Genomic DNA, 27,389 nt, shown 5'->3' on the forward strand with positions numbered 1-27,389 from the left:
TGCCCCACCCCCACCTCCAGCAACTCCGGCTGGGGGTCATCTTGGTCAGCGCCTCAACCCCACCCACTCAGGAGTTTGAGGACTGAGTTTTCCCGTGTCACGTGATTGTCAGGGTGATGGAAGACAAGCTGGCTCTCCTCCCTCCCGCCCCCAGCCCCACAGCGTAGGGCACATGGATGGCGTTCTCCTGGCCGGGATGGAGCAGGAGGAGAGGTGGAACGAAAGCCACCTCTTGTTCATCTGGACGCGGACACTCATCCAGACTCGCGTTCTCTGGCTGTCAGGCTCGCTCTCTGCATGGGACACCCCCTGCCTCTGTCTCTTGCCATCTGTCACATTTGTGACTGCAGGACAGAGCTTCTCACGCTGTGTGTCACTTCCCACTCGGAAGGTGGAGTCCCACCACCATCACCCAAAACTACATCTGAGAAGAGACGACCTTCGACATCAGACTGCAGTCTGATGCCTCTGAAAAGTTGTCCGAAACCTAAAACACATTTTAATATCAACAGGAGAAAAAAAGATTTTCATCGGAAGGAAACAACAAACACAGCTGTTTTGGTCTGTTTAGTCCAGCCGGGTCTCAGACTTTCTCACGAAGAGTCATTCCCGGCTCCCTTTACCTTTTGACTCCCTGTGCTGTGTGCTTGTCACTCAGTCGTGTCTGACTCTCTGCCACCCCATGGACTCTCTGCCAGGCTCTGCTGTCCACGGTGATTCTCCAGGCAAGAATACTGGAGTGGGTTACCATTGCCTTCTCCGCTTTGACTAAGTTCCCTTAAAACCCCAAATGGTTTTGATTGGGAGGAAAGCAAGCTTGTCCTGGAAGTAAGTGTAACCCACTTGCTTTCATAAATTCCAATGCAACCTCAAGTACAGAAATGCCCTAATAAGTTTCCAAGGAAAACTCTTTGAATAGTTAAACCTGTAGTATTTTCATTTGTACTCAGTGGGCTAATACCATTGTGATTTTTACTTATATTTTAATGTTTTTTTTGGCGCCAGGAACATCTTTCAAGCAAATGACTAAGGTCAGCAGTTCGAAGTCATGTGGAGGGATTTGTGGGCCCAGGGAACGACTCAGGAGTCACTCAGAAAAGTGGGGTTCTAGTTCAGATCAGCGTGCTGGGGTCTCACCCTCCAGTTTCCCAGGGCTCTTTGTACAGAGCAGTCCTTTTCCTTCTTTGCTTCAGTCTGAGTTCCTCCTCCCAATCTATAAATATCCCCAAGTTCCTCCCATCTTAAAACCCAAACCCTCCCCCAGCGTTGCATCCCCACCCCCCTCGTCTCCTGTTCTCCTGTTGCTTTCTCTTGCTCTCCCTCGATCTCTGCCTCTTCAGCAGAATTTCTTGAAGGCACTGCCTCCAAAGCCTCCACTTCCTCCGGGTAAGGCGGCCCAGCGCCTCTTCCCGCCGCAACCCCCGCCCCATCCCCACGGCTGGGCGGGGAGTCTTCCCGGTCTCCCCCCGGGGCGGGGTGTGTGTGACTAACCCCGCCTCCCAGTTTGTCAACCGGACCCTCTCTTCCAGGGTCCAGGCTCCTGCGTTCAGGCAGTGTGCACCGCTCTGCGAGTTTTCTTCTCCTGTAATGCTTTCCCCGACCATTTTAGGGTTTATTGTCTTTTTAGAAGAGGAGGATCAAAAAGTAGGACAAACGAAGAATTAATAAATAGGTTCAAGTCCGGATTAAAATTCATGTTATCTGTCCTGGAACATTATTCCTTTTCTTCCTAAGAAATATTAAGAAACGTTATCCGGAGAGACTTCTGCCCTGCCAATGTCACGTTAGACTAGGACGTTATCGAACAAGCCACCTTAGGGCCATTTGATGCTGGGGGTTGCGGAGTACTGATGGCGTAGTAATGACCAGGGCCCCAGCCTTGCTCACTGCCATGCTAATCTGTAGAAGATTGGTTTAAGTAAAACAAAATTATTTGTGTCTGGTAGAGATGCAAATACGTTCTGTCCGATACAAATGGTAACCTCAAAGTTTTGCTTCACTGGACTGTGCGGTGTCCACCAGATTTCCTCCAACGTGGAGGTCTCCTTTGAGCCCTACTCCTCTCGCCGACTACACACCCTCCGTTTCTGGCATCCTGCTTTAAAACCCGTGCTCCATCCTGTGACACACATCGACTCGACGAATCAAACAGTTTAGACTTTTTAAAAAGTCCTACGTTGAAGATGGGGTTGTCCGGTGAAGAGAAGGCTTGGGAACGAAGTGCTTCTGGAAAAGAGCGTTCGTCATGAGACTGAGAGGCGAGAAGTCTGCTCGGCGACTTCGTCCACGCTCACTCTGGACGGCAGCCCGGCCCCCGGGCCCGCGGAGGACCGGACGCCCCGGCCACCAGTCGGGCGGGCGACAGGGCGGAGCTGGCTCTGCTGCGCGCTCGCGACCCAACGAGGCTGAGACGGAACACCGGCTCCTCAAAGGAGGCGGACGGAGGCCTGCGTGCACCCAGAGGGCGTTCCTCTAGGAGACCCCCGCTGAGGCAGGGAGCCAATCAGCTCTCTCCTTGCTGGTAGACATCACGTCCGCCCCCGCCTCTTCCGATATTGCGCCTGCGCAGGCTGTCGCCTACCAGCCGGGTTTTGGTCGTTTGCGCGGGAGTGGGCGTCCCATGAGGCCTTGCGAGGTTGGGCGGCGGCGGGCTTCTGAGGGGCGCGAGCCGAGCTTCCTGAGGTGAGCGGCAACGGACTCGCAGTTCTCTCAGGCGGGCGGTGGGACGGTGGGAGCGGCGCGGGTCAGCGGCTGCGTCTTCTTTCCGGGCGCCCCTGGGGGCGTCTTTCGGGCGCGCGAGTAGTTTCCCGCTCAGCGCAGTCGCGGTCCTCAGGAGGAGGGGGCGGGGAGAGCTACCGGAGAGGCTGGGGACTCCAGTGCGGTCGAGGGGCGGCCGGAGGGACGAGGGGCTCAGCGGCGGGAGACTGAGGGCTCCACTGCGGATGAGGGGGGCGGCGGGAGGGGCGAGGGGCGCGGCGGAAGACTGGGGACTCTAGTGCCGGCGGGGAGCCGGACTCTAGTGGGGTTATCGAGGCGAGGGGCGCGGCGGGAAACGGGGTTCCAGTGAGGGTGGGGTGTGGCGGGGGGCGCGGCTCTCGGGGCCCCAGGCCGCTGGGCCCTGGAGGCTCTGCTGGGATGCGGGGGGCGCACTCCAACCCCGCCGGCCGGCAGGCACCCGCTTAGTCAGTTCAGTTTAGTCATTCAGTCGTGTCCGACTCTTTGCGACCCCATGGGTTGCAGCACGCCAGGATTCCCTTTGCAGCACCAACTCCCGGAATTTACTCAGACTCATGTTTGTCGAGTCGGTGATGCCATCCATGCTCTGTCTCCCCTTCTCCTCCTGCCTTCAAGTTTTGCCAGCATCAGGGTCTTTTCAAATGAGTCAGTTTTTCGCATCAGGTGGCCAAAGTATTGGAGTTTCAGCTTCAACATCAGTCCTTCCAGTGACTGTTCACTGATTTCTTTTAGGAATTGACCCGCTTAAGGTTTGTGCAGTTTGTCGCGCCGACTGGGCCGTCTCTGTGGACGAGTATTTTATTGACGCGCACACCGATCGTTCATCGCTGAATGACACAGAATCACAGAGTGCCGCAAATTTCTGGGTCCCTCCTCTGAACCTCTTGTTCCCGTCGCTGGAGTTCGCAGCGTGGATTATTCAGTGGTCCCTGTGCTGAAAATAACAAACGCCTGAAATACCTTTGTTTAAGGACTGCTGAGTCCTTTGGTTCAAGTCGGCGGTGGTTCTTAAGCCTAGTTTTCTCTGCACTAGGTTGGTCGTGTCTGACTTTGGTTTTTGCGTGAATGCGGCTGCTGACTGAGTCATTCAGGTAAATATTCAGTTGACTGGTCCTCAATATCTGACCATGTTTATTTCTGTCTTCTCGGAAAGGATAGGGAAAAGAGGCTGCTTAGTCACGTGATGGCGTGGATCTATTTAGATCCATCTATTTTGAATTAAAAACGGACTTGCTGATCTTTGGAAAAAATAAGATTTTCTTGTTAATTAGCCTTTCATGACTGTTTCAGCGTTCTGAGTAATACTCTAATTATTTCTCTTTGTCAGACTTTTCAGCTACAACTATCTCTGGGTTAGATAGTTCCCAAATATCATGTGATATTTATCAATACTTTAAAGATAGAGTCGCCTTATTTTGTGGTCTAATACTTGTTTTTTTTTTCCCCCCTGTAGGATAAATTATTATAGATTCTAAAAATATTTTTCCCCCTTCTCTATGGACTTAACATAAAATTAGTTTTGTATGTATTGGACTTATTTTCTAAATATCAACACCATTAAAACCTTATCAGTTACAAAATTTTGGGTAGTTAAACCATGAGCTGTGGAAAAGAATTTGTAGAAACATTAAAAAAAATTGATTATCCCAAAGCTGATATTCTTAATGGGGAAGATTTTGACTGGTTGTTCGTTGAAAATGAACCATTTTTGAAGTGGTTTTGTGGGAATGTGAATGAACAGAACATATTGTCTGAAGAGGAATTGGAAGCTTTTAGCATTCTTCAAAAATCAGGCAAGCCCATCCTAGAAGGAGCAGCATTGGATGAAGTTCTAAAAACTTGTAAAACTTCTGATTTGAAGACACCTACCTTGAATGACAAAGAGCTAGAGAAATTAGAGGATGAGGTTCAAACTCTGCAGAAATTAAAGAACCTAAAAATTCAGCGACGTAATAAATGCCAGTTGATGGCTTCAGTAACTAGTCACAAATCTCTGAGATTAAATGCTAAAGAGGAAGAAACCAATAAAAAGCTGAAACAGAGTCAAGGAATTCTAAATGCTACAAATAACAAGATCAGTAATGAACTTCACACTCTTACTGATGGAGTTGCAAAGTTAATGATGTTCTTCAGACGGTCTAATTTGGATCAAGGAACAAATCCACTGGTGTTTTTATCTCAGTTTTCATTGCAAAACTATCTAAGCCAAGAAGAGCAAAGTACGGCAGCATTAACCTTATATACCAAAAAACAGTTCTTTCAGGGTATACATGAAGTAGTTGAAAGTTCAAATGAAGAAAATTTTCAACTTTTAGATATGCAGGCACCATCTATTTGTGATAATCAAGAAGTTCTTGAGGAGAGACGGCTAGAAATGGGTAGGCTGCAGCTGGCATACATTTGTGCTCAACATCAGTTAATTCACTTGAAAGCAAATAATTTGAGCCTAAAGTCAAGTATAAAGTGGGCAGAGGAGAATCTTCATAGCCTCACTAGCAAGGTAAGCGTGAGAAATGAGACTGGATTCATATTTAAGTTGTTGTTAATTACGAAATAATATTGGGAGATCCCCTGGAGAAGGGAATGGCAACCCACTACAGTATTCTTGCCTGGAGAATTCCATAGGAGGAGCTGGTGGGCTATAGTCTGCTGCTGCTGCTGCTAAGTTGCTTCAGTCGTGTCCAACTCTGTGCAACCCCATAGATGGCAGCCCACCAGGCTCCCCCGTCCCTGGGATTCTCCAGGCAAGAACACTGGAGTGGGTTGCCATTTCCTTCTCCAATGCATGAAAGTGGAAAGTGAAAGTGAAGTCGCTCAGTCGTGTCTGACTCTTCTCGACCACATGGACTGCAGCCTACCAGGCTCCTCCATCCATGGGATTTTTCCGGGCAAGAGTACTGGAGTGGCTTGCCATTGCCTTCTCCACGGCTATAGTCTATGGGGTTGCAAATAGCTGGACACAACTGAGTGACTAACACATGCTGATAGTAAAGTACTTTAGAAAGGGGATGTAGTAAGTAATTACATTTTATTTTCTGTTCAGTGTTGTGGTATGTGTTATTGTTTCACACAAATAAATCTTAGTGGAGGGGAGAAATAATAATTATAACCCAACCACATTATCTAGCTCATTTTCAAAAGTACTTTTGTATTCTTTGTTGGTTCATACACAGATAAGGCTGACGTCTTTTTTATGATGAATGAGTAGAGAGCCTTATTGCTGTTATAGGTAGTCTGCCTTATTTGCTCTGACCAGAGGATGGTGCTAATGAAATCCAATTCAGTGGATTGAAACTCTTGATTGTTTTTAAAGAATGTACAAATGTATTAAAGATATCTACTTGCACTCTTGGGTAGCTTGCTTTCCTGGTCATGTAATCAGTAGATAGTTGAGTAAAAAGAGCTTTTCTGAAGCTATATACCTATAATTGTCTCAAACTTCAGAATGATGTGTGAAGTACTGTCATTCTGTAGAAGTTCTAAAGTCAACAAGCAGGGTGGGAGAACAGCTACTGAGATTATTTTAAGAAAAGCATAAATAGCATACGTTAGTGTTTGGTAAGTAGTGTGGTAATGGGTGATTTTTTTTTTAAGATGAACTTGACCAAAAAAATCTGTTTTGGTAGCCATTTATGTGTATAGTATTTTACATAGTAGTAATAGCATTAAAATTTAGCAGTTCATAATGGCTTTACCCTTGGTTTCATCTTCTCTGTGCCATTTTAAACTGGGTTTTTGGCTTTTGTTAATACAAAACAAGTTTCTATTAGTGAATATGTTATCTGATAACCTAAAATGGAAAGTGAAAATAATTTAAAAACTATTCCTACTTTGTATTTACAGTTTGAAATGTAATTGTTTTCTTTGTGTAGGCTCTTGGCAAAGATAATTTGGATGCTAAAATTTCTAGCTTGAACAGTGAAATTCTGAAACTTGAAGAACAAATCACTCATATAAAAGACAAAATTTTGCCTGCTATGGTAAAAGAGAATGCCCAGTTATTGAATATGCCAGTTGTAAAGGGAGATTTTGATCGACAGATTGCTAAACAAGACTATTACACAGAAAGACAAGAGTTGGTTTTAAATCAGTTGATAAAGCAAAAGGCATCATTTGAACTTCTTCATTTATCATATGAAATTGAATTGAGAAAGCATTGGGACATATATCGTCAGCTGGAAAACTTGGTTCACCTACTTAAGCAAAGTAATTTGATGTTCCACCAGCGATTAGAAATGCTAACAGATCCATCAGTATCTCAGCAGATAAATCCAAGGAATACCATTGATACCAAGGATTATTCTACTCATAGGTAAGTTTCTTTGTTTCTTTAGTGAGTAATTATTTTTCTGTTTGTTTTTGTTAAGTACTAGAGTTTGAACTAAAATTTGTGAAAGTTTAAAAAGTTCTTTGTACTTCATTTTTGGCGTTTGTATTCTTCCACCTTTCTGTTATATGGGTCTGTGTTTCTTTTAATTTTTTTTTTCCCCAATTCCTCAGTTAATTTAATTTCTTAAAATTTTTTTTAAATTGAAGGCTAACCTTTTTCATTTACGTTAGATCTAGAAGTAGCTGGTTTAGAGGTGAGGTGGATGGTTTGGAGAATTGAAAATATACAATACAAGGCTTTTATTCATGTTTGGATGCTATTATTTAGATATTTTTAGATTTGGGGCAGGAGGCTAACTCTAGCAGGAAGTTTGAATGCATCTTGATGTATAGCAAGTATTGCTGATCAGAGAATTGATTGCATTTGGAGAAGGCGGTGGTAGGGAGGAGAGAAGACTTCATTTTTGCATCTAGTCAGGTGAATCAGTAAGGATGACTGCTAGCTTCTGGTCTCTTCTGGATGTCTGAGCAATTAATGGTATGGAGATACTGAAGTTGAACAGCTAAAGTAGTAAAAGGACTCAAAAATCTGGATTCTGCTGCTTTTTCTCTAGACTAAAAGAAAATCATCTAATACTTTTTATTCTTATTAATGAAATGAAGGGCATGGATAGGGCTATGTCATTGCAGTTTTAGAAGGTGGCGTTGAAATCATGATTCTGTGTGAATGGTGCCCCCTGGAATTGTGTGGTCACATTCCACAAGAAGAGAATTAGCCTTGGGCTTGAACTGGTTTGGGGCTTCCTTGGGGCTCAGATGGTGAAGAATTTGCCTGCCGTGCAGGAGTCCTGGGTTCGATCCCTGGGTTCAGAAGATCCCTTGGAGACGGGAATGGCTTCTTACTCCCATATTCTTGTGAATTCCATGGACAGAGGAACTTGGCAGGCTGAGTCCATGGAGTCACAAAGAGTTGGACACAACTCAGCAACTAACACTTTCACTACTTTTCACTTTGAACCAGTTTCAGGAAGACTAAGAACAGATACTTTTTGTCATATATGTGTAGAAGGTGCTGCCTCACATTTTTCCATTTGTACTGTAGGACTTTTCTGCCATTAATGTTTGAAGTATTACAATGGCCTCTTGGCTCATTAGGAATTTAATTTGTCAAGCAAATGTAGACATGACTGGAGTAGCAAGTTTACTATTAATATTTATGTAGCTTGTATTTTCAGTTTTTCTCTTTTAAGTCTACCACAGTCCTTTAAAATTAGGTAGATGTTAGACGTGAAAATTAAATCTCAAAGGTTGACTTGACTTAGGTCTTACATGACAGCCAGCGTCAGACCTCAGTCTTCTGTTTCAAGTTCTTTGCCGTTTCTGCTGCCTCATAGTTGTGTTCTGTGAAAGAAGTGTTCTCTAGGGCAGTATCTCTGAAGGGTACTTTAATTGAAGTAGGTTAGTGGCAGTTAAAGTCAAAAAGAATTTTATGTCTAAAACTTGGAAGATGGGAAAACTGGGAATTCAGATACGATAATTAGAATATGTATTTCTGTAATGAGATAGTATTGTAGTTGGAAAGTTTTTAATTGTTTGATTAATATTTACAATTGTTAGCTTTCCCAAAGATACCCCAATATAGTGGGTTATAATTTTGAAAACTGTACTGACTTAAGAATTTCTTCTAATTTTTATTTCTACATTTTAGGCTTTATCAACTTTTAGAAGGAGAGAATAAGAAAAAAGAATTGTTTATAACCCATGGAAACCTGGAAGAAGTAGCTGAGAAATTAAAACAGGAGGTTTCTTTGGTACAAGAGCAGTTGGCAGGATCTGCTCAAGAACATTCTTTCTTTCTGTCCAAACTAAACAGTGATGTGAACATGCTTTGTGAAGCTTTGTATCAAGGAGGAAATCAGCTTTTGCTTAGTGATCAGGTAGGTGCTTACCCTGGTAATTAAAAATGCTTAAAAAAAATGTTCATTGTAAAAGATACTAAAGAAAATGTTAACATGAAGAAAATATTACCCCATTTCCCTGATAGTAACATTTTTATATCTCATTTTTATTCACATATATTTTTCAAGTAGTTTTGGTCGAAGTTTTTAAAATTGATTAAATATTTCAGATATGAAAGGATATGTAATGTTTATGGTAAGAATTAAAAAAAAAAAACACCATCCCTGTTTTTTTTTTCACTTATTTTAACACACAGAGGATAGCTTTTATATCTTTAAAATTCTGTGTACCCTAGTAATAGCAGCTCCTTCTAATAGGCTTCCCTGGTGGCTCAGACGGTAAAGCGTCTGCCTGCAATGCGGGGGACCCGGGTTCGATTCCTGGGTCGTCCGGAAGATCCCCTGGAGAAGGAAATGGCAGTCCACTCCAGCACTCTTGCCTGGAAAATCCCATGGACGGAGGAGCCTGATAGGCTACAGTCCATGGGGTCGCAAAGAGTCGGACATGACCAAGAGACTTCACTTTCACTTTCTAATAGCATTCTCCTCTCTTTTTTCAGGGAGGAACTATGCTAAGATTTGTCATTTGCTTTCTTTTATTTATAATACAGACTGTGTGTTAGTTTTGTATGTTTCTGAACTTTATATAGATTGTATTATATATATTCTTCAGTAACTTGCTTGTTTCTTAATATGATTTTGGGTTTTATCCATGTGGGTATTTGTAAAACGTAGCTCATTTATAGCTCGTTTATAGTTTTCTCTTTTGTATAGTTAGTATTCCCTTATGTGAAATTCCACAGTCTAATTACCTGTTCTGTTGACAGACATTTAGATTATTTCCAGTTCTTGCTGTTGTAGATCATACTGATGTGGATAGCCTTGCTGCATGTCTTACAGATGCATGTCTCTCTCTCCCTGTCACCTCACATAGGAGTGGAATTGCTGAATAACAGGTTCTGTTTTACATAATACATCAAACTGATTTTGGAAGTGGTTGTACCATATTGTACCAGCAGTGTTTGAGAGATGCTCTTTTACGATGTTTTTTTCATCACATAGTGCTATTTGCATTTATAGTTTTCTCACTCTGCAAAGATATAAAATAGCGTGCCGTTGAGGTTACGATTGGCATGTCTCTGATGATCGTGGCGGTTGAGCCCCGTTCGGGAGGAGTTCTTTCACGCATTTCAAACGCCAGCCATTTGTCAGTGATGTGTGCTGCATGTGTTTGCTCCCTATTTGTGTCTTGTTTTTTTCTTTTTTATTGTTACCTGTTAGTTTTTGACTTTTTTTTTAAGATTTCAATTTTGATGTAATTTATCACTCTTATGGTTTGCCCTTTTTTATATCTTGTGAAAGTTTGCCCTTAACATAGTAATGACAGTCCCTTTTACTTTATCTTAAAAGTTTATGCTGTTCTAGTTCAGTTCTTTAATCCACCAGGAGTTTGTGACATGAGAAATAGAGTTCTAATTTTATTGTTATTTTCCCCCGTGAATAACCAGATTGTCCCATTACCACTTATTGAGGCATCCAAATTTAACATCAGTATCTTTCTGGTGAAAGGACTCTCATACATTAAAATACATAAAAGACCCTCCTTAAACGTCTTTTGCCTTCGTGTATGCTCGCTTAGATATTAAGAGCACTGCCAGTTCTGAACCATAAGCTGGGTTCAAAGTCTGTTTTGGAGGACGAGATGGTTGGATGGCATCGCCGACTCAATGGGCATGAGTTTGAGTAAGCTCTGGGAGAAATGGTGAAGGACAGGGAAGCCTGGCATGCTACAGTCCCTTGGGTTGCAAGGAATTTGACACGACTGAGTGACTGAACAACAACAGATGATTCCTGTCTGGACTGTGATTCTAACCAAGGGCTCTTCCTGCTCTGGCCATCCTGATCTTAAGATTGTTGGTGTCCTTAGTTTATTACAAAGACAGTCTCCTGTTTGACTTCCTACCTTCTATGGACCTTGGACTTCACCACTCCTCTTGTCAGTGTCAGGAATCATGGATTCTGTTTTTTCAAGATTAGCGATTGAGTAAAGCAGCTTCTGGGGTCTCTTACCAGTCTGCATCATTTTATGGATTTGTAGTCTTTTAAAGTCTTGTTCTCTCTTTGTTGGTTTCAGGAAGCTTTGGGGTTTTGTTTTTTGTTGTTGCTGCGCTGGGTCTTCTGTTGTGGTGCGTGGGCTTTTCCTCGTTGCGGTGAACAGAGGCTCTTTAGTTGTGCCATGCACTCTCTAGTTGCCCCGTGGCATGTGGGATCTTAGTTCCCTGACCAGGCATCGAATCTGTGTCCCCTGCATTGTAAGGTGGATTTTTAATCACTGGATCACCAGGGAAGTCCTAGAAGATTTTGCTTTGTTTGACTCTTTAAAATACTTCATTTCACTTTTTACATTTTTTCCTATGGAAGAATTGATCTGAATAACTACGTTATCTTTTCTTGAAATAAGACAGCTTATGATTCGTTTTTAAAATAATTTTTTATTATAAAATATACAAAATGTAAAATTTACACTTTTAACCTTTTTAATGTGTGCAGTTATGATGACGTTAAGAACATTTGCAGTGTCATGCAGCCGTGTCACCATTTACTTGCAGAACTTTTCTCATCCCACATGGGCTGAACTCTGTGCCTGTTAAATATTAATTCTCCATTCCTTCTTTTCCCCATCCCTGGTAGTCTCTATTCCATTTTCTGTCTCTATAAATTTGCCTACTGTAGTTATCTTATAAAAGTAGAATCATATAATAATATTTTCCTTTTGTCTTTGGCTTATCTCAGCATAATATCCTTAAGTATCATCCATATTGCATCAGGTGTGAGAATTTCATTCCTTTTTGGTGCTGAGTATTCTGTTGTCTGTATATACCACATTTTATCTGTTCATCTGTGTTTTATCATCACATTTTATCTGTTTAACTGTTCATCTGTTCATAGACACTTGAGTTGTTTACACCTTTTATCTGTTGTATATAATGCTGCTGTGAACGTTGTACACGAATTTGAGTCCCTGTTTTCATTCCTTTTGCGTATATGCCTACGAGTGAATGCTGAATCATGGTAAGCCTGTGTTTAACTTTTTGAGAATCTGTCTGACATTACCCAGCAGCTGTACCAGGGTTCTAGTTTATACATGTCCTCACCTACAGTTGTTATTTTCCCTTTTAAAAAAGTATGTAATAGTCATCCTCATGGATATGAAGTGATACTTGTGATTAGTTTTTTAAAGTTTCCTATTACTGATTCTATCTTCTTGATCTTTTAAATAATTATTTAAAAATCCTATGATGGTGGATTTGAAAATTTCTCATTGTAGTTCTATCAGTTTTTATTTATATTTGAGTCTATTTTATAAGTTACATCCAAGTTTAAAATTGCAGTGAATTATTATCCTGGTGGATTTAAATTGCAGTGATTTAACTGTTTAGCATTATATAATGACCCTGTATTGTGCTTTTTGTCTTAATTTTCTCTTGTCCAATATTAATATTCCTATGCTATTTTTCTTTTGGTTAGTATTTGCAAAGTAGATGCTTTTTTCCTTATGTATTTTTTATATTTTCCTTTTTATTTAGCGTTATGAAATAAACATTTCCATGCTACAATAATTTTAATTTTTAATGTTTATAATACTCTATTGATTTAATTACTATGTCATAATTTCTGTAACCAGTCCACCATTTGGATGAACTCTTAGAGATAGTATAGAATTATGAGGTTTCTTGGGTTATACACATTATTTTTTAGCTTTTGATACTGCCATATTGCTTTTCAAAGGAGTTTACCTATTTAAAATGTCACCAGCTATTTGAATGTCTACTAGACACCATTTATCATATGATACACCATAATTTCACGAGTTTCTAAGAAAGAAAAAGCATTTTCATTTAAACTGACACAGCACTTTCTTATTTAGAATTTTTATCTCATACCTATTAGAAGATATCTTTTAGGTGTGATAGACATAGGTTTTTATCATATCCCTTAGGAATATACATTAAAAGGAAAAAGCCAATTAAAATGATTAAGGTATTTCTGAAACTTCACATTCAGTGTCCATTTCTATGTTATTTCTTGACTCAAAGTATTTTTTGTGTTTTTCCACACTGTACATAAACAGTGTTGGTGATAGCAAAAAACTTATTGTTCAGTCGGTAAGTCATTTCTGACTCTGCAACCCCATGGACTACGGCACACCAGACTCCTCTGCCCTCAGCTGTCTCCCGGAATTTGCTCAAATTCATGTCCACTGAGTCAGTGATGCTATCCAGCCGTCTTATTCTCTGTCTCCCACTTCTCCTGCCCTCAGTCTTTCCAGCTTCAGGGTCTTTTCCAGTGAGTCGGCTCTTCACATCAAGTGGCCAGAGTGTAGGAGCTATAGTTTCAGCATCAATCCTTCCAGTGAATATTCACAGTTGATTTTCTTTAGGGTTGACTGGTTTGATCTCCTTGCTGTCCAAGGACTCTCAAGAATCTTCTCCAGCACCACAATTCGAAAGCATCAATTCTTCGGCGCTCAGCTTTCTTTATGGTCCAACTCTCACATCTGTACATGACTACTGGAACACAGCTTTGACTATATGGACTTTGATCAGCCAAGTGATGTCTCTGCTTTTTAATACACTCTCTAGGTTTGTCATAGCTTTCCTTCCAAGGAACAAGGGTCTTTTCATTTCTTGGCTGCGGTTACCATCTGCAGTGATTTTGGGGCCCAAGAAAATCTGTCAATTTCCGTTTTTTCCTCTTCTATTTGCCATGAAGTGAGTACGTCAAGGCTATATATTGTCACCCTGCTTATTTAATTTATATGCAGAGTATATTATGAGAAACCCTGGACTAGAAGAAGCACAAGCTGGAATCAAGATTGCCGGGAGAAATATCAATAACCTCACATATGCAGATGACACCACCCTTATGGCAGAAAGTGAAGAGGAACTAAAAAGCCTCTTGATGAAAGTGAAAAAGGAGAGTGAAAAAGTTGGCTTAAAGCTCAACATTCAGAAAACGAAGATCATGGCATCTGGTCCCATCACTTCCTGGGAAATAGATGGGGAAACAGTGTCAGACTTTATTTTTTTGGGCTCCAAAATCACTGCAGATGGTGACTGCAGCCATGAAATTAAAAGACGCTTACTCCTTGGAAGGAAAGTTATGACCAACATAGATAGCATATTCAAAAGCAGAGACATTACTTTGCCAACAAATGGCAAAGGCTATGGTTTTTCCAGTGGTCATGTATGGATGTGAGAGTTGGACTGTAAAGAAAGCTGAGCGCCAAAGAATTGATGCTTTTGAACTGTGGTGTTGGAGAAGACTCTTGAGAATCCCTTGGACTGCAAGGAGATCCAGCCAGTCCATTCTAAAGGAGATCAGCCCTGGGTGTTCCTTGGAAGGAATGATGCTAAAACTGAAACTCCAGTACTTTGGCCACCTCATGCAAAGAGTTGACTCATTGGAAAAGACTCTGATGCTGGGAGGGATTGGGGGCAGGAGGAAAAGGGGACAACAGAGGATGAGATGGCTGGATGGCATCACCAACTCGATGCACATGAGTTTGGGTGAACTCCTGGAGTTGGTGATGGACAGGGAGGCCTGGCGTGCTGCGATTCATGGGGTCGCAGAGTCAGACACGACTGAGCGACTGAACTGAACTGATGGGGGCTTATGCCATGATCTTAGTTTTTTGAATGTTGAGTTTTAAGCCAGCTTTTTCACTCTCTTCTTTCACCCTCCTCAGGAGGCTCTTTAGTTCCTCTTTACTTTGACTGATAAAATGTGGTCCACTGGAAATGGGAATGGCAGACCACTCCAGTATTCTTGCCTCAAGAACCCCATGAACAGTATGAAAAGGCAAAAAACTAAATGACCTAATTTTAAAATGGGCTAAGGACTTGAATAGACATTTCTCTAAAGAAGATATATAAATGGCCAACAGGTTTATTATGAGTAGTTGCTCGGTGTCACTAATTATCAGAGAAATGCAAGGCAAAACCACAGTTGAGATATCACCTTACACCTATTATGACTATTATCAAAAAACCAAAAGAGTAGTGTTGGTGAGGGTGTGGGGACATTGGAGCCCTGGTACATTATCGGTGGGAGTGCAAAATGGTGAAGCTGCTGTGGAAAACGGTATGGAATTTCCTCAAAAAAATTAAAATAGAACTACTGTATGATCCTGTAATCCTCCTTCTGGGTATTCATCCAGAGGAAATAAAAATAGGATATTAAAGAGATGTCTCCACTCACATGTTCATTGCAGTCCTACTTGTAATAGCTAAGCTGTAGAAAAAACCTAAACGTCCATCTATGGAGGAATGGAAAAAGAAAATGTAGTATATACATACAGTGAAATATTATTCAGCCTTAAAAAAACCTCAGAATACCACAACATGAATGAACCTTGAGGAGATTATGCTAAGTGAAAATAAGCTAGTCCCAAGAAACAGCGCATGATTCCACTTACTGTGGGCCATCTAAAATAGACTCGTTAGAAGCACAGAGTACAGTGGTGGTTGCCGGTGATGGACAGTTGTTCATCAGTAGGCGTCAAGTCTCACTTCAGGCGAAGGGAACAAGTCCTAGCATCTGCTATGCAACATTGTGCTAACAGCTAACAGTGCAGTGCTGCGCCCTTGGGTTCGTTAGGAGGGGAGACCTCGTGCTGTGTGTCTTAAGCACAGTAAGAATTTTCAAAAAAGGTGCTGGAATCCCCTGGCGTGGCAGTGGTTAGGACTCCACGCTTCCAGTGCAGGGGCATGGCTTTGATCCCTGGTTGGGGAACTAAGACCCTGCAGGTCTTGCAGTGAAGTGAAGTGAAGTCGCTCAGTCGTGTCCGACTCTTTGCGACCCCATGAACAGTAACCTACTGGGCTCCGAGGTCCATGGCATTTTCCAGGCAAGAATACTGGAGTGGGCTGCCATTTCCTTCTCCTGGGAATCTTCCCAACCCAGGGATCGAACCCGGGTCTCCTGCATTGCGGACAGACACTTTACCATCTGAGCCACTAGGGAAGCAGTGTGGGGTGTTATATATATGATAAAGTGCTTCTTATGACTGTCTGGTCAATAACAGTTACATGATGCTCTTAATTATACAGTGCATATTGATTTCAGTTATGTTAAAGTGTGAAAGAGTCCATTCTAAAATCACTAAAATATGGTGATTTTACTATAATTGTCATTGGGTATCATTATTTTACATTTTTTCCTAGCCCAGTGAGATACAAAATGTCATCCATATGAATTTTGACTTTCATTTTTATTAATAAAGTTGAATATTTTTCAGTATTTGTAGTATTATTTTAGTAACTATTAAGATCTTTAGTATTGGAGTTAAAGGTGAGATATTTCTCACTGTTTTCCAGTTTACAGGGTTTTTCCTCAGAGGCCACTTACTGTGGATACCACTTGATTTTTTTTTTTTTTTTTACTGTAGTTTAAGAAGTACTGCTCTTTGGAGCTGGCATTTATGACATGTGTATGACAAGCTAGTACTCTTGAACTTGTACATTAAAATCACCAGGGAGCCTGTTGAAATGTGACTTCTGGCTTTGTTGCAGAGTGATTTAGTGTGGAGTGAGGTATAGGAATCTATTCACAGCAAGCATCAGGTGATTACCATACTGTGGATCATTCTGAGAAGTGGTCGAAGGTTGAGGTGTAGTTATAGCTACAGATTGTCTGAGAACCTCTTTGATACTACTGGCTGATGGTTAGAAAACCTAAGCTGCTTTTAATGTTAAGAAGTGAGGAATTTCAGTTATCAAATGTGGGGGGTCCAGAATGTTTAGGTTTTTGAGAAGAATTACATGGTAAATCAGGATAGTTGAATGTTACGTGTAATTCCATCTTCTGTAACAGTGTGAAAAAAGAAAAATCCAGATTAAGACAATTACTTTATATTGGTAATTGCTTCATTTCAAGGTTTTATCAGTACCTCTGATGTCTGGAGTAAACAGGTTAGGCTAAAACAAGGTTTGATTGCTTTGGCAGAGTGTTAAGTTCCATGAAGGAAATTGTGTTCTTTTTTTTTTTTTTTGGTGTTCATTTTTATAGTTGTAGACTCTAAAACAATGCATGGTATAAGGTAGGCATTCAGAATACTTGTTGAACGTATAAATATGCAGAACAGTTTGCATATCAAATACTCTTCAGGGAGTAGGAGTTTGCTTTGAATCACTTAAACTTGCCTGCAGAAGTTGTTTCAATGGATCTCACGTAGACTTTTTGTTAATCCTGCTATGGATTTTTAATTGAGGTCTTTTATGGTTGAGGTTGTGGGAATAGTCATTATATCATTTAGATTCTTCCTACGTAAATTACATTTAAGATTTATGATTGGTATTATGAATAGTGATTTTGAATTAAAAAGCATTATTACTTTCCTTTTAGGAGTTAACGGAGCAGTTTCATCAAGTTGAATCTCAGCTAAATAAACTGAATCATCTTCTTACTGATATTTTTGCTGATGTGAAGACAAAAAGAAAACTTTTGGCATCTAATAAGCTGCATCAAGTGGAAAGAGAATTATATGTATATTTTTTAAAAGATGAAGATTATCTGAAAAATATTGTGGAGAACTTAGAAAACCAATCAAAGATTAAGACCATTGGTCTTGAAGACTGAAAATTGCCAAAAATGAAATCTTCACTGCATGTGCTTTACATATTTAGGAGAAGAATACAGATAATAAACATTATGAAAATTTTAAGTCTGAGGTCGATGAACCATTTCATTTAATGAATTTTGAGTATTATATCAATTTGGTTTATTTCTTATATGTTTGTTCAGAGTACCAGTGCTTTTTATACCTTGAGAATTTGCTTTGTGGCACTTATTCCTGGTAACCTTTTTTTAAAAAAATTTTATTTATTTTTTAATAATTGCTTTACAGAATTTTGTTGTTTTCTGTCAAACCTCAACATGAATCAGCCATAGGTTTACATATATCCCCTTCCTTTTGAAACTGCCCCGCATCTCCCTCCCATCCCACCCCTCTCTGTTGATACAGAGCTCCTGTTTGAGTTTCCTGAGACATATAGCAAATTCCCATTGGCTATCTGTTTTACATATGGTAATGTAAGTTTCCATGTTGCTCTCTCCGTACATCTCACCCTCTCCTCCCCTCTCCCCATGTCCAGAACTCTGTTCTCTATGTCTGTTTCTCCATTGCTGCCCTGCAAATAAATTTTTCAGTACCATTTTTCTAGATTCTGTATATATGCATTGCTGCTGCTGCTGCTGCTGCTGCTAAGTCACCTCAGTCATGTCCGACTCTGTGCGACCCCATAGACAGCAGCCACCAGGCTCTGCTGTCCTTGGGATTCTCCAGGCAAGAACACTGGAGTGGGTTGCCATTTCCTTCTCCAATACATGAAAGTGAAAAGTGAAAGTGAAGTCGCTCAGTCGTGTCCGACTCTCTGAGACCCCATGGACTGCAGCCTACCAGGCTCCTCCGTCCATGGGATTTTCCAGCTAAGAGTACTGGAGTGGGTTGCCATTGCCTTCTCCATCTATGCATTAGTATATGGTATTTATCTTTCTGACTTACTTCACTCTGTATAATAGACTCTAGGTTCATCCACCTAAGTAGAACTGGCTCAAATGTGTTCCATTTTATGGCTGAGTACTATTCCATTGAATTCTCTGGTGGCTCAGATGGTAAAGCGTCTGCCTACAATGCGGGAGACCTGGGTTTGATCCCTGGGTGGGGAAGATCCCCTGAAGAAGGAAATGGCAACCCACTCCAGTACTCTTGCCTGGAGAATCCCATGGATGGAGGACCCTGGTGGGCTAAAGTCCTTGGGGTCTCGAAGAGTCGACTGAGTGACTTCATGTTGACTATTCCATTGTGTATATGTACTGCAGCTTCTTTATCCATTCATCTGTCAGTGGATATCTAGGTTGCTTCCGTGTTCTGGCTGTTGTAAATAGTGCTGCAGTGAACAGTGGAATACATGTATCTTTTCAATTTTGGTTTCCTAGGGTATATGCCCAGAGAAGGCGATGGCACCCCACTCCAGTACTGTTGCCTGGAAAATCCCATGGATGGAGGAGCCCATGGGGCTGCAGTCCATGGGGTCGCTGAGGGTCGGACACAACTGAGTGACTTCACTTTCACTTTTCACTTTCATGCATTGGAGAAGGAAATGACAACCCACTCCAATGTTCTTGCCTGTAGAATCCCAGGGACGGGGGAGCCTGGTGGGCTGCCGTCTGTGGTGTCACACAGAGTCGGACACGACTGAAGCGACTTAGCAGCAGCAGCAGGGTATATCCCTAGGAGTGGGATTGCTGGATCATATGGTGGTTTTATTTCTGGTTTTTTAAGGACTCTCCACACCGTCTTCCATAGTGGCTGTATCAATTTCCATACCCACCAGCAGTGCAAGAGTGTTCCTTTTCTCCACACCCTCTCCAGCATTTATTGTTTGTACACTTTTTGATGATGGCCATTCTGACTGGTGTGAGGTGATAATCTCATTGTGGTTTTGATTTGCATTTCTTTAATAATGAGAGGTGTTGAGCTCTTTACATGTGTGTGTGTGAGCCATCTGTATGTCTTTGGAGAAAAGTGTTTTTAGGTCTTTTCCCACTTTTTGATTGGTTGTTTGTTTTTCTTGTATTGAGTTGTATGAGCTACTTGTATATTTTGGAAATTAATCCTTTGTCAGTTGTTTCATTGGCTATTTTCTCCCATTCTGAGGATTGTCTTTTCACCTTGCTTATAGTTTCCTTTGCTGTGCAAAAGGCTTTTAAGTTTAATCAGGTCCCATTTGTTTGCTTTAGTTTTTATTTCCATTATTCTAGGAGGTGGTCATAGAGGATCTTGCTTTGATTTATGTCATCGAGTGTTCTGCCTACATTTTGATCTAAGAGTTTTATAGTTTCTGGTCTTACATTTAGGTCTTTAATCCATTTTGAGTTGATCTTTGTGTATGCTGTTAAGAAGTGTTCTAATTTCATTCTTTCACATGTAACTGTCCAGTTTTCCCAGCACCATTTATTGAAGAGGCTGTCTTTGCCCCCATTGTATAGTCTTGCCTCCTTTGTCAAAAATAAGGTATCCGTAGGTGCATGGGTTTATTTCTGGGCTTTCTGTCTTGTTCCATTGGTCTATATGTCTGTTGGTGTCCCAGTACCATACTGTCTTGATCACTGTAGCTTTGTAGTATAATCTGAAGTCAGGAAGGTAGCTTCCTTCAGCTCCATTCTTCTTTTTCAAGACTGCTTTGACTGTTTGGGGTCTTTTGTGTTTCCATGTGAATCGTGAAATTTTTTGTTCTAGGTCTGTGAAAAATGCCATTGGTAATTTGATAGGGATCGCATTGAATCTGTAGATTGCGTTTAGTAGTACAGTCATTTTCACAATATTGATTCTTCCTACCCAGGAACATGGAATATCTCTCCATCTGTTTATGTCATCTTTGATTTCTTTCATCAGTGTCTTATAATTTTCTGTGTACAGTTCTTTTGTCTTCTTAGGTATGTTTATTCCTAGGTATTTTATTCTTTTTGTTGTAATGGTGAATGGGATTGATTCCTTAATTTCCCTTTCTGATTTTTCATTGTTAGTGTATAGAAATGCGAGTGATTTTTGTGTATTGATTTTATATCCTGTGACTGCTAAATTCATTGATTAGCTCTAGGAAATTTCTGATAGTATCCTTAGGGTTTTCTATGTACAGTATCATGTCATCTGCAAACAGAGCTTTACTTCTTTTCTGATCTGGATTCCTTTTATTTCTTTTTCTTCTCTGATTGCTGTAGCTAGGACTTCCAGAACTATGTTGAATAATAGTGGTGAGAGTGGACACCCTCGTCTTCCTCCTGATCTTAGGGGGAATACTTTCAGTTTTTCACCATTGAGAAGAATGTTTGCTATAGGCTTATCATATATGGCCTTTACTATGTTGAGGTAGGTTCCTTCTGTGCCCATTTTTTGAAGAGTTTTAATCATAAATGGGTGCTGAGTTTTGTCAAAGGCTTTTTGTGTATCTGTTAAGATTATTATATGGTTTTCATCTTTCAGTTTGTTAATATGGTGTATCACATTGATTGATTTGCGCATATTGAAGAATCCTTGCATCCCTGAAGTAAATCCAACTTGATCATGGTGTATGAGCTTTTTAATGTGTTGTTGAATTCTGTTTGCTAAAGTTTTGTTGAGGATTTTTGCATCTATGTTCATCAGCGATATTGGCCTGTAGATTTTTTTGTGTTGTCTTTGTCTGATTTTGGTAACAGGGTGATGGTGGTCTTGCGTTTGGAAGTACTCCTTCCGCTGCAATTTTTTGGAAGAGTTTTAGAAGGATAGGCATCAGCTCTTCTCTAAATGTTTGACAGAATTCTCCTGTGAAGCCATCTGCTCCTGGGCTTTTGTTTTTTTGGGGGGAGATTTTTGATCACAGCTTCGATTTCAGTGCTTGTAATTGGGTTGTTCATAATTTCTATTTCTTCCTGTTTCAGTCTTGGAAGATTGAACTTTTCTAAGAATCTGTCCATTTTGTCCATTTTATTGCCATGTAGTTGTTCATAATAGTCTCTTATAATCCTTTGTATTTTTCCATTGTCTATTGTAACCTCTTCTTTATCATTTCTAATTTTGTTGACTTGATTCTTTTTTTTCCTTGACGAGTCTGGCTAAAGGTTTGTCAATTTTATCTTTTCAAAGAAGCAGCTTTTAGTTTTATTAATCTTTACTGTTGTTTCTTTTATTTCTTTTCATTTATTTCTGCTCTCATCTTCATGATTTCTTTCTTTCTGCTAATTTTGGAGTTTGTTGTTGTTGTTGTTCTTTTCCCAATTGTTTTAGGTGTAAATTTAGGTTGTCTGTTTGAGGTTTTTCTTGTTTCTTGAGGGAGGATTGTATTGCTATAAACTTCCTTCTTGGAACTGCTTTTGCTGTGTCCCATAGGTTTTGATTTGTCGTGTTTTCATTGTCATTTCTTTCTAGAAATTTTTTGATTTCCCTTTTGATTCCTTCAGTAACCTCTTGGTTACTTGGAAATCTGTTGTTTCATCTGCATGTGTTTGTGTTTTTTACAGTTTTTTTCTTGTAATTGATACCTAGTCTCATAGCGTTGTGGCTGGAAAAGATGCCTGATACGATTTCAGTTTTCTTAAATTTACTGAGGTTTGATTTGTGACTCCAGATGTGGTCTGTCTTGGAGAATGTTCCATGTGCACTTGAGAAGAAGGTGTATTCTTCTGCATTTGGATGGAATGTCCTGAAGATTTCAGTGAGATCCATCTCATCTAATATATATCATTTAGGACTTGTGTTTCCTTATTAACTTTCTGTTTTGATGATCTGTCCATTGGTGTGAGTGGGGTATTAGAGTCTCCTACCATTATTCAGGTTACTGTGAACTTCTCCTTTTATGTCTTATTAGTGTTTGTCTTATGTATTGAGGTGCTTCTATATTGGGTACATAGATATTTACAATTGTTATGTCTTCCTCTTGAAGTGATCCTTTGGTCATTATGTAGTGTCCTTGTCTCTTGTAATATTTTTATTTTAAGGTCTGTTTTGCCTGATATGAGGATTGCTTCTCCAGCTTTCTTTTGCTTTCCATTTGCATGGGGTGTTTCTCCTTGGACTTGATTGACTATTTCCTTTTCCCTATTGGGAAAATTTTCTACTATAATCTCTTCAAAATTTTTCTCATACCCTTTCTTTTTCTCTTCTTCTTCCGGGATCCCTATAAGTCAAATGTTGGCACATTTAATTTTGTTCCAGAGGTCTCTGAGACTAGCCTCAGTTCTTTTCATTCTTTTTACCGTATTCTGCTCTTCAGCAGTTATTTCCACCATTTTATCTTCCAGCTCACTGATCTGTTCTTTGCTTCAGATATCCTGCTACGGATTCCTTCTAGAGTATGTTTAATTTCAGTAATTGTATGTTTGTCTCTCTACATTTATTCTTTAATTCTTCTGCGTCTTTGTTAATTAATTCTTGTGATTTCTTCATTCTGTTTGCAAGGTTTTGATCATCTTTACTATCATGCTTGTGAAGTCTTCAGGTGGTTCACCTATTTCCCCTTCATTTATTTGGACTTCTGTGTTTCTAGTTTTTTCCTTCATTTGTTCAGTATTTCTCTGCCTGTTCATATTATTATTTTTAAAGCTTATTGTGTTTGAAGTCTCCTTTTCCCAGGCTTTAAGGTTGAAATCTTCCTTCCTTTTGGTTTCTGCCCTCATAAGGTTGGTCCAGTGGTTTGTGTAAGCTTCACACAGGGTGGGGTTTGTGCTGAGTTTCTTTGCTTTTCCTCTGATGGGCAGGGCTGAGTGAGGCGGTAATCCCGCCTGCTGATGATCGAGTGTGTATTTTTGTCTTATTTGTTGTTTGGATGAGGTGTCCTGCGCAGGGTACTACTGGTAGCTGTGTGATGCCGGGTCTTGTATTGAAGTGGTTTCCTTGGTGGGAGTGCTCACTATTTAATATTCCCTAGGGTTAGGAGTTCTCTGGTAGTCTCGGGTCCTGGAGTCAGTGTTCCCAGTCCAAAGGCTTACGGCTTGATCTCTGGTTTCCTGTTGCTAGCGGCTCCACATTTCATCTGGAAAGAACATAAATCTGGCAACCTCACTTCAGGCGTAGGCCATCCACCCAGTGTCCAACATTCCGATGTGCTTCTCTGTAAAAGCAGTGGAATCAGTCTTCTCCTGGGGTCCCTTTGAAGAGCCGTGGTTCCGGCCAAGATTAAGGCCGTAATCCTGGAAGACCGTCCTGGTGCTGGAATAGGGAACCCGCAGCCACGGGGCTTGTGGACAGCCAGCCAGAGCCAGGGGTGAGCACAGGGTGAGGATGGAGAGCCAGCAGGTGGAGTAAGGGGCCACACATCTGTCGTTTTTCCCCTGGTGTCAGACACATCTGTCTGAGAAGCTGATGCTTTTGAACTGTGGTGTTGGAGAAGACTCTTGGGAGTCCCCTGGACTGCAAGGAGATCAAACCACTCAATCCTAAAGGAAATCAGTCCTGAATATTCACTGGAAGGACTGATGCTGAAGCTGAAACTCCAAAACTTTGGCCACCTGATGTGAAGAACTGACTCATTAGAAAAGACCCTGAAGCTGGGAAAGATTGAAGGCAGAATGAGGCGATTAGATGGCATCACCGACTCAGTGGACATGACTTTGAGCAAGCTCCGGGAGTTGGTGATGGACAAGGAAGCATGGCGTGCTGCAGTCCATGGGGTCGCATAGAGTCGGACACGACTGAACAACTGAACTGAACTGATAAGGAACCCTGTGGCCATTTAGCAGGCACTCCACATTTCCCCCTCCTCTCAGACCCTGACAACTTCAGATTAATCTGCCGGTTAATATCTCCATGGATTTGCCTGTACTAATGATGTTGTTCACTCAGTGCTGTCGGACCCCATGGATCCCATGGACCTTGTAACCCCATGGACTGCAGCACACCAGGCTTCCGTGTCCTTCACCATCTCCCAGAACTTGTTTAAACTCATGTCCATCGAGTTGGTGATGCCATCCAACCATCTCATCCTCTGTTGTCCCCTTCTCCTCCCGCCTTCGATCTTTCCCAGCATCACGGTCTTTTCTAGTGAGCTGGCTCTTCGCATCAGGTGGCCAAAGTATTGGAGCTTCAGCTTCAGCATCAGTCCTTCCAGTGAATATTCAGGACTGGTCTCCTTTAGAATGGACTGGTTGGATCTCCTTGCAGTCCAAAGGACTGTCAAGAGTCTTCTCCAACACCACAGTTCAAAAGCATCAATTCTTCGGTGCTCATCCTTCTTTATGGCCCAATAACCTAATATAGGCTATATGGCTTTCATGGCCTATTTAATAATGTATCTAAATGCAGTCATGTGATGCGTAGCTCTTTGTGTCTATTTTTTTCACTTAGCATAATGTGTTCAACGTTCATCCATGCTGTAGCATATGTCAGTGCATCATTCCTTTTTTGGCTGGATAAAATTCCATTGTATAGATACACATTTTGTTATCTTCCCCAGTTGATAGACATTTGAGTGGTCTCCACTTTTTTGGCTTATTTTATTAGAGAATTCAGTACACTTATGTTTAGTGTAATTACTGAGAAACAAGGACTTCCACCAACTTTGCTACTTGTTTTTTATTTGTCTTAAGTATTTCTGTTCTGGGGAGGAGGGAATATATACATATATTTTTTATTATCTTATTGGTTGTTCTGTGAGTAACAGAACAAGTAACAATTTATAATAATCTATTCTGAATTAATATGCACAGTTTAAATAGCTTACACAACTTTGCTCCCACTTAGTCCCATCCCCACCCCCATATGTTGTTTTTATCACAGATCACAAGTGTGTGGACCACGGGGTCCTCCCAGGGCCAGGGTCAGGGTGCGGAAGGGGAGGAGGGGCCTCTCTGATGCACTTCCTTCATCTGACGTCAAATCTCAACCCCACACAGGGTCACACATGTCCATGGCAAACAGCCCAGCGCCAAAAAGAAGGCAGGACGAGGCCAGAGCTGTCAGCCCCCAGGACCGAAAGCCCTAATGGTTGCTTGCTTCTTCCCTCCGGTGCCCAAGAGCGAAGACCTGGTTGTAATCAGGAGGCATTTATTGGGGGTTGGTTTGGGGTGTGCAGCCCAGATCCAAGCACTGGAACTGTGAGCTGCAGCCTACAAGGTGCGGGCCTAGAGAGGCAGCACGTGGCTTGCTGACAGAAAATGCTTCCCAAGGATCCGGATCGGAGCTGGAAGAAGCTAAGTGAGTATGAGTGGGGGACTTTGAAGCTGCAAGGTTGCAGGTGGCCGCTGCTCACAGGTGTTTTGAACAGGGCTGGTGGTGTCCTTGAGTTTGATGCAGTTCAGAGAACTGCAAGCTCTCAGCGATGCAGGAAGTGTCTGAACCACATCCACACTGGACTCCTGGCTGCACTGTGGGTGCCCGGACCCTGCGTGTGCTTGTGCTCAGTCGCTTCAGTCGTGTCTGACCCTTTGTGACCCCATGGGCTGCAGCCCGCCAGCTCCTCTGTCCATGGGATTCTCCAGGCAAGAATACTGCAGCGGGTTGCCATTTCCTCCTCCAACCTGGACCATAGCTACTCCGTTTTTATTTTTTACAAAAATCATGCTAAATATGTCCCCTCCTCCCCCCCCCCTCCTCCCCCTCTGCCTCCCGTCTTCCTGCCTCCCTTCTGCTCTCCCTCCCTCTGTGACAGGAGTTTGGGGTGTATGAGCGCCCCAGCACTGCGGCTCTGAAGACAGTTGACTCGTGGACGGTCCTGCCTGCAGGGCGGAGGAGCGAGCACTGTCCCCACAGCAACAGCTGTGCCTCCTCCGGCAGGGCTCATCCAAAGGGAAGGAAAGACTGCGTTTCCTAGTGAGGTGGTGTTTGCAGAGAACTGGGTGGTGGCAGCCGAAGCAGGGGCCTCCTCAGAGCCCAGCCGGCCTTGGCTCAGCGAGCAAAGCTCCTCTCCCAGCACAGGTGCCCCAGGAACCCCCAGACCCACTGGGGGCAGGAAGCCGGTTCTCCCCGGGGCCACAGGGTGGCCCTGCAGGCCTGGATCAGCTCAGGATCTCCAGGCCCAGGAGTCATCGGGAGCAGACTGTGGTGCAAACCCTCAGGCAAGAACCAAAGGCAGAGAGCTGCCACGTGGCGGGGGGCGGCGCAGGCACAGGCAAAAGAGAAAGAGCGCAGACCACAGGAGGGGGTGGGGGTGACAGGGCTCGGGGTGCGGGTTCCAGGCGGTGTGGAAGGCGCTGGCTCACACCAGAAACTCGCTCTGAGAGGGACCCAGAATGACTGGTGTGCGTGGACCTGCGTCCTGCCCAAAGGCATGTTCTACCTAATGCCATCTGGCGGGTGCAACCTGCTTTGGAAGCGGGGGTCTCTGCAGATGTCAAGTTAAAACGAGGTCCTTAGGTGGGCTTGAGCCAAGCTGACAGACGTCCTTATGAGCAGAAGGGAACGTGGACACAGACACAGAGAAGCCACATGGCGAGGGAGGCGGAGACAGGAAGGCCATGGCTGCAAGCCCAGCACTGCCCCAGGCCGCCAGGCACCTGGAAGCCAAAGGACAGGAAGGGCCTGCCCCGGGGCCACTGGGGGCCGTGACCCCTGGGCTCGGGGCTGAATGAGCACCCCTGCTGCGTGGCTTTGCTGCGGGGAGCCGGCCGAGAGCTCACCCCCTGTTGCCTTTCATCATCTTTATTCTTAATTTGGAGGGGCTTTGGGGAAACAAGTATCTCTTGTAGTAGAAAACCCACATCTGCCCTTCACCAGTCTGTTCCATTCTCCCTGCCTTTTTTCTTCTGTTACTTTGAGGAAAACGAAAATGAATGCTATGAAACTAGCGCCTGCCTTGCCACAGCCTTGTGATGGAGTCACTTCTGTTTTTA

The 27,389-nt window shown here is 42.3% G+C and overlaps 1 protein-coding gene across 3 annotated transcripts; it reads left to right on the top strand.

Annotated features, from left to right (window-relative positions):
- The first annotated feature begins 2,570 nt into the window (after window positions 1-2,570).
- HAUS3 (HAUS augmin like complex subunit 3) lies at window positions 2,571-27,343 on the top strand. Of its 3 annotated transcripts, XM_027545360.1 has the most exons (7): window positions 2,571-2,682; window positions 3,469-3,827; window positions 4,190-5,236; window positions 6,609-7,048; window positions 8,774-9,002; window positions 25,455-25,755; window positions 26,210-27,343. In XM_027545360.1, the coding sequence occupies exons 3-6, from the start codon at window positions 4,334-4,336 to the stop codon at window positions 25,707-25,709; spliced, it is 1,827 nt and encodes a 608-aa protein (XP_027401161.1). In that variant the 5' UTR covers window positions 2,571-2,682; window positions 3,469-3,827; window positions 4,190-4,333; the 3' UTR covers window positions 25,710-25,755; window positions 26,210-27,343. The 3 variants fall into 3 exon arrangements, with proteins under 3 accessions (XP_027401161.1, XP_027401163.1, XP_027401162.1); XM_027545362.1 differs by lacking the exons at window positions 25,455-25,755; window positions 26,210-27,343 and adding an exon at window positions 17,430-17,748 and having other exon boundaries at window positions 2,575-2,682; XM_027545361.1 differs by lacking the exons at window positions 2,571-2,682; window positions 26,210-27,343 and adding an exon at window positions 2,724-2,743 and having other exon boundaries at window positions 25,455-26,022.
- Window positions 27,344-27,389: the final 46 nt, after the last annotated feature.

This window comes from Bos indicus x Bos taurus, chromosome 6 (genome assembly GCF_003369695.1).
Source record: "Bos indicus x Bos taurus breed Angus x Brahman F1 hybrid chromosome 6, Bos_hybrid_MaternalHap_v2.0, whole genome shotgun sequence".
Lineage (NCBI taxonomy): Eukaryota > Metazoa > Chordata > Mammalia > Artiodactyla > Bovidae > Bos > Bos indicus x Bos taurus.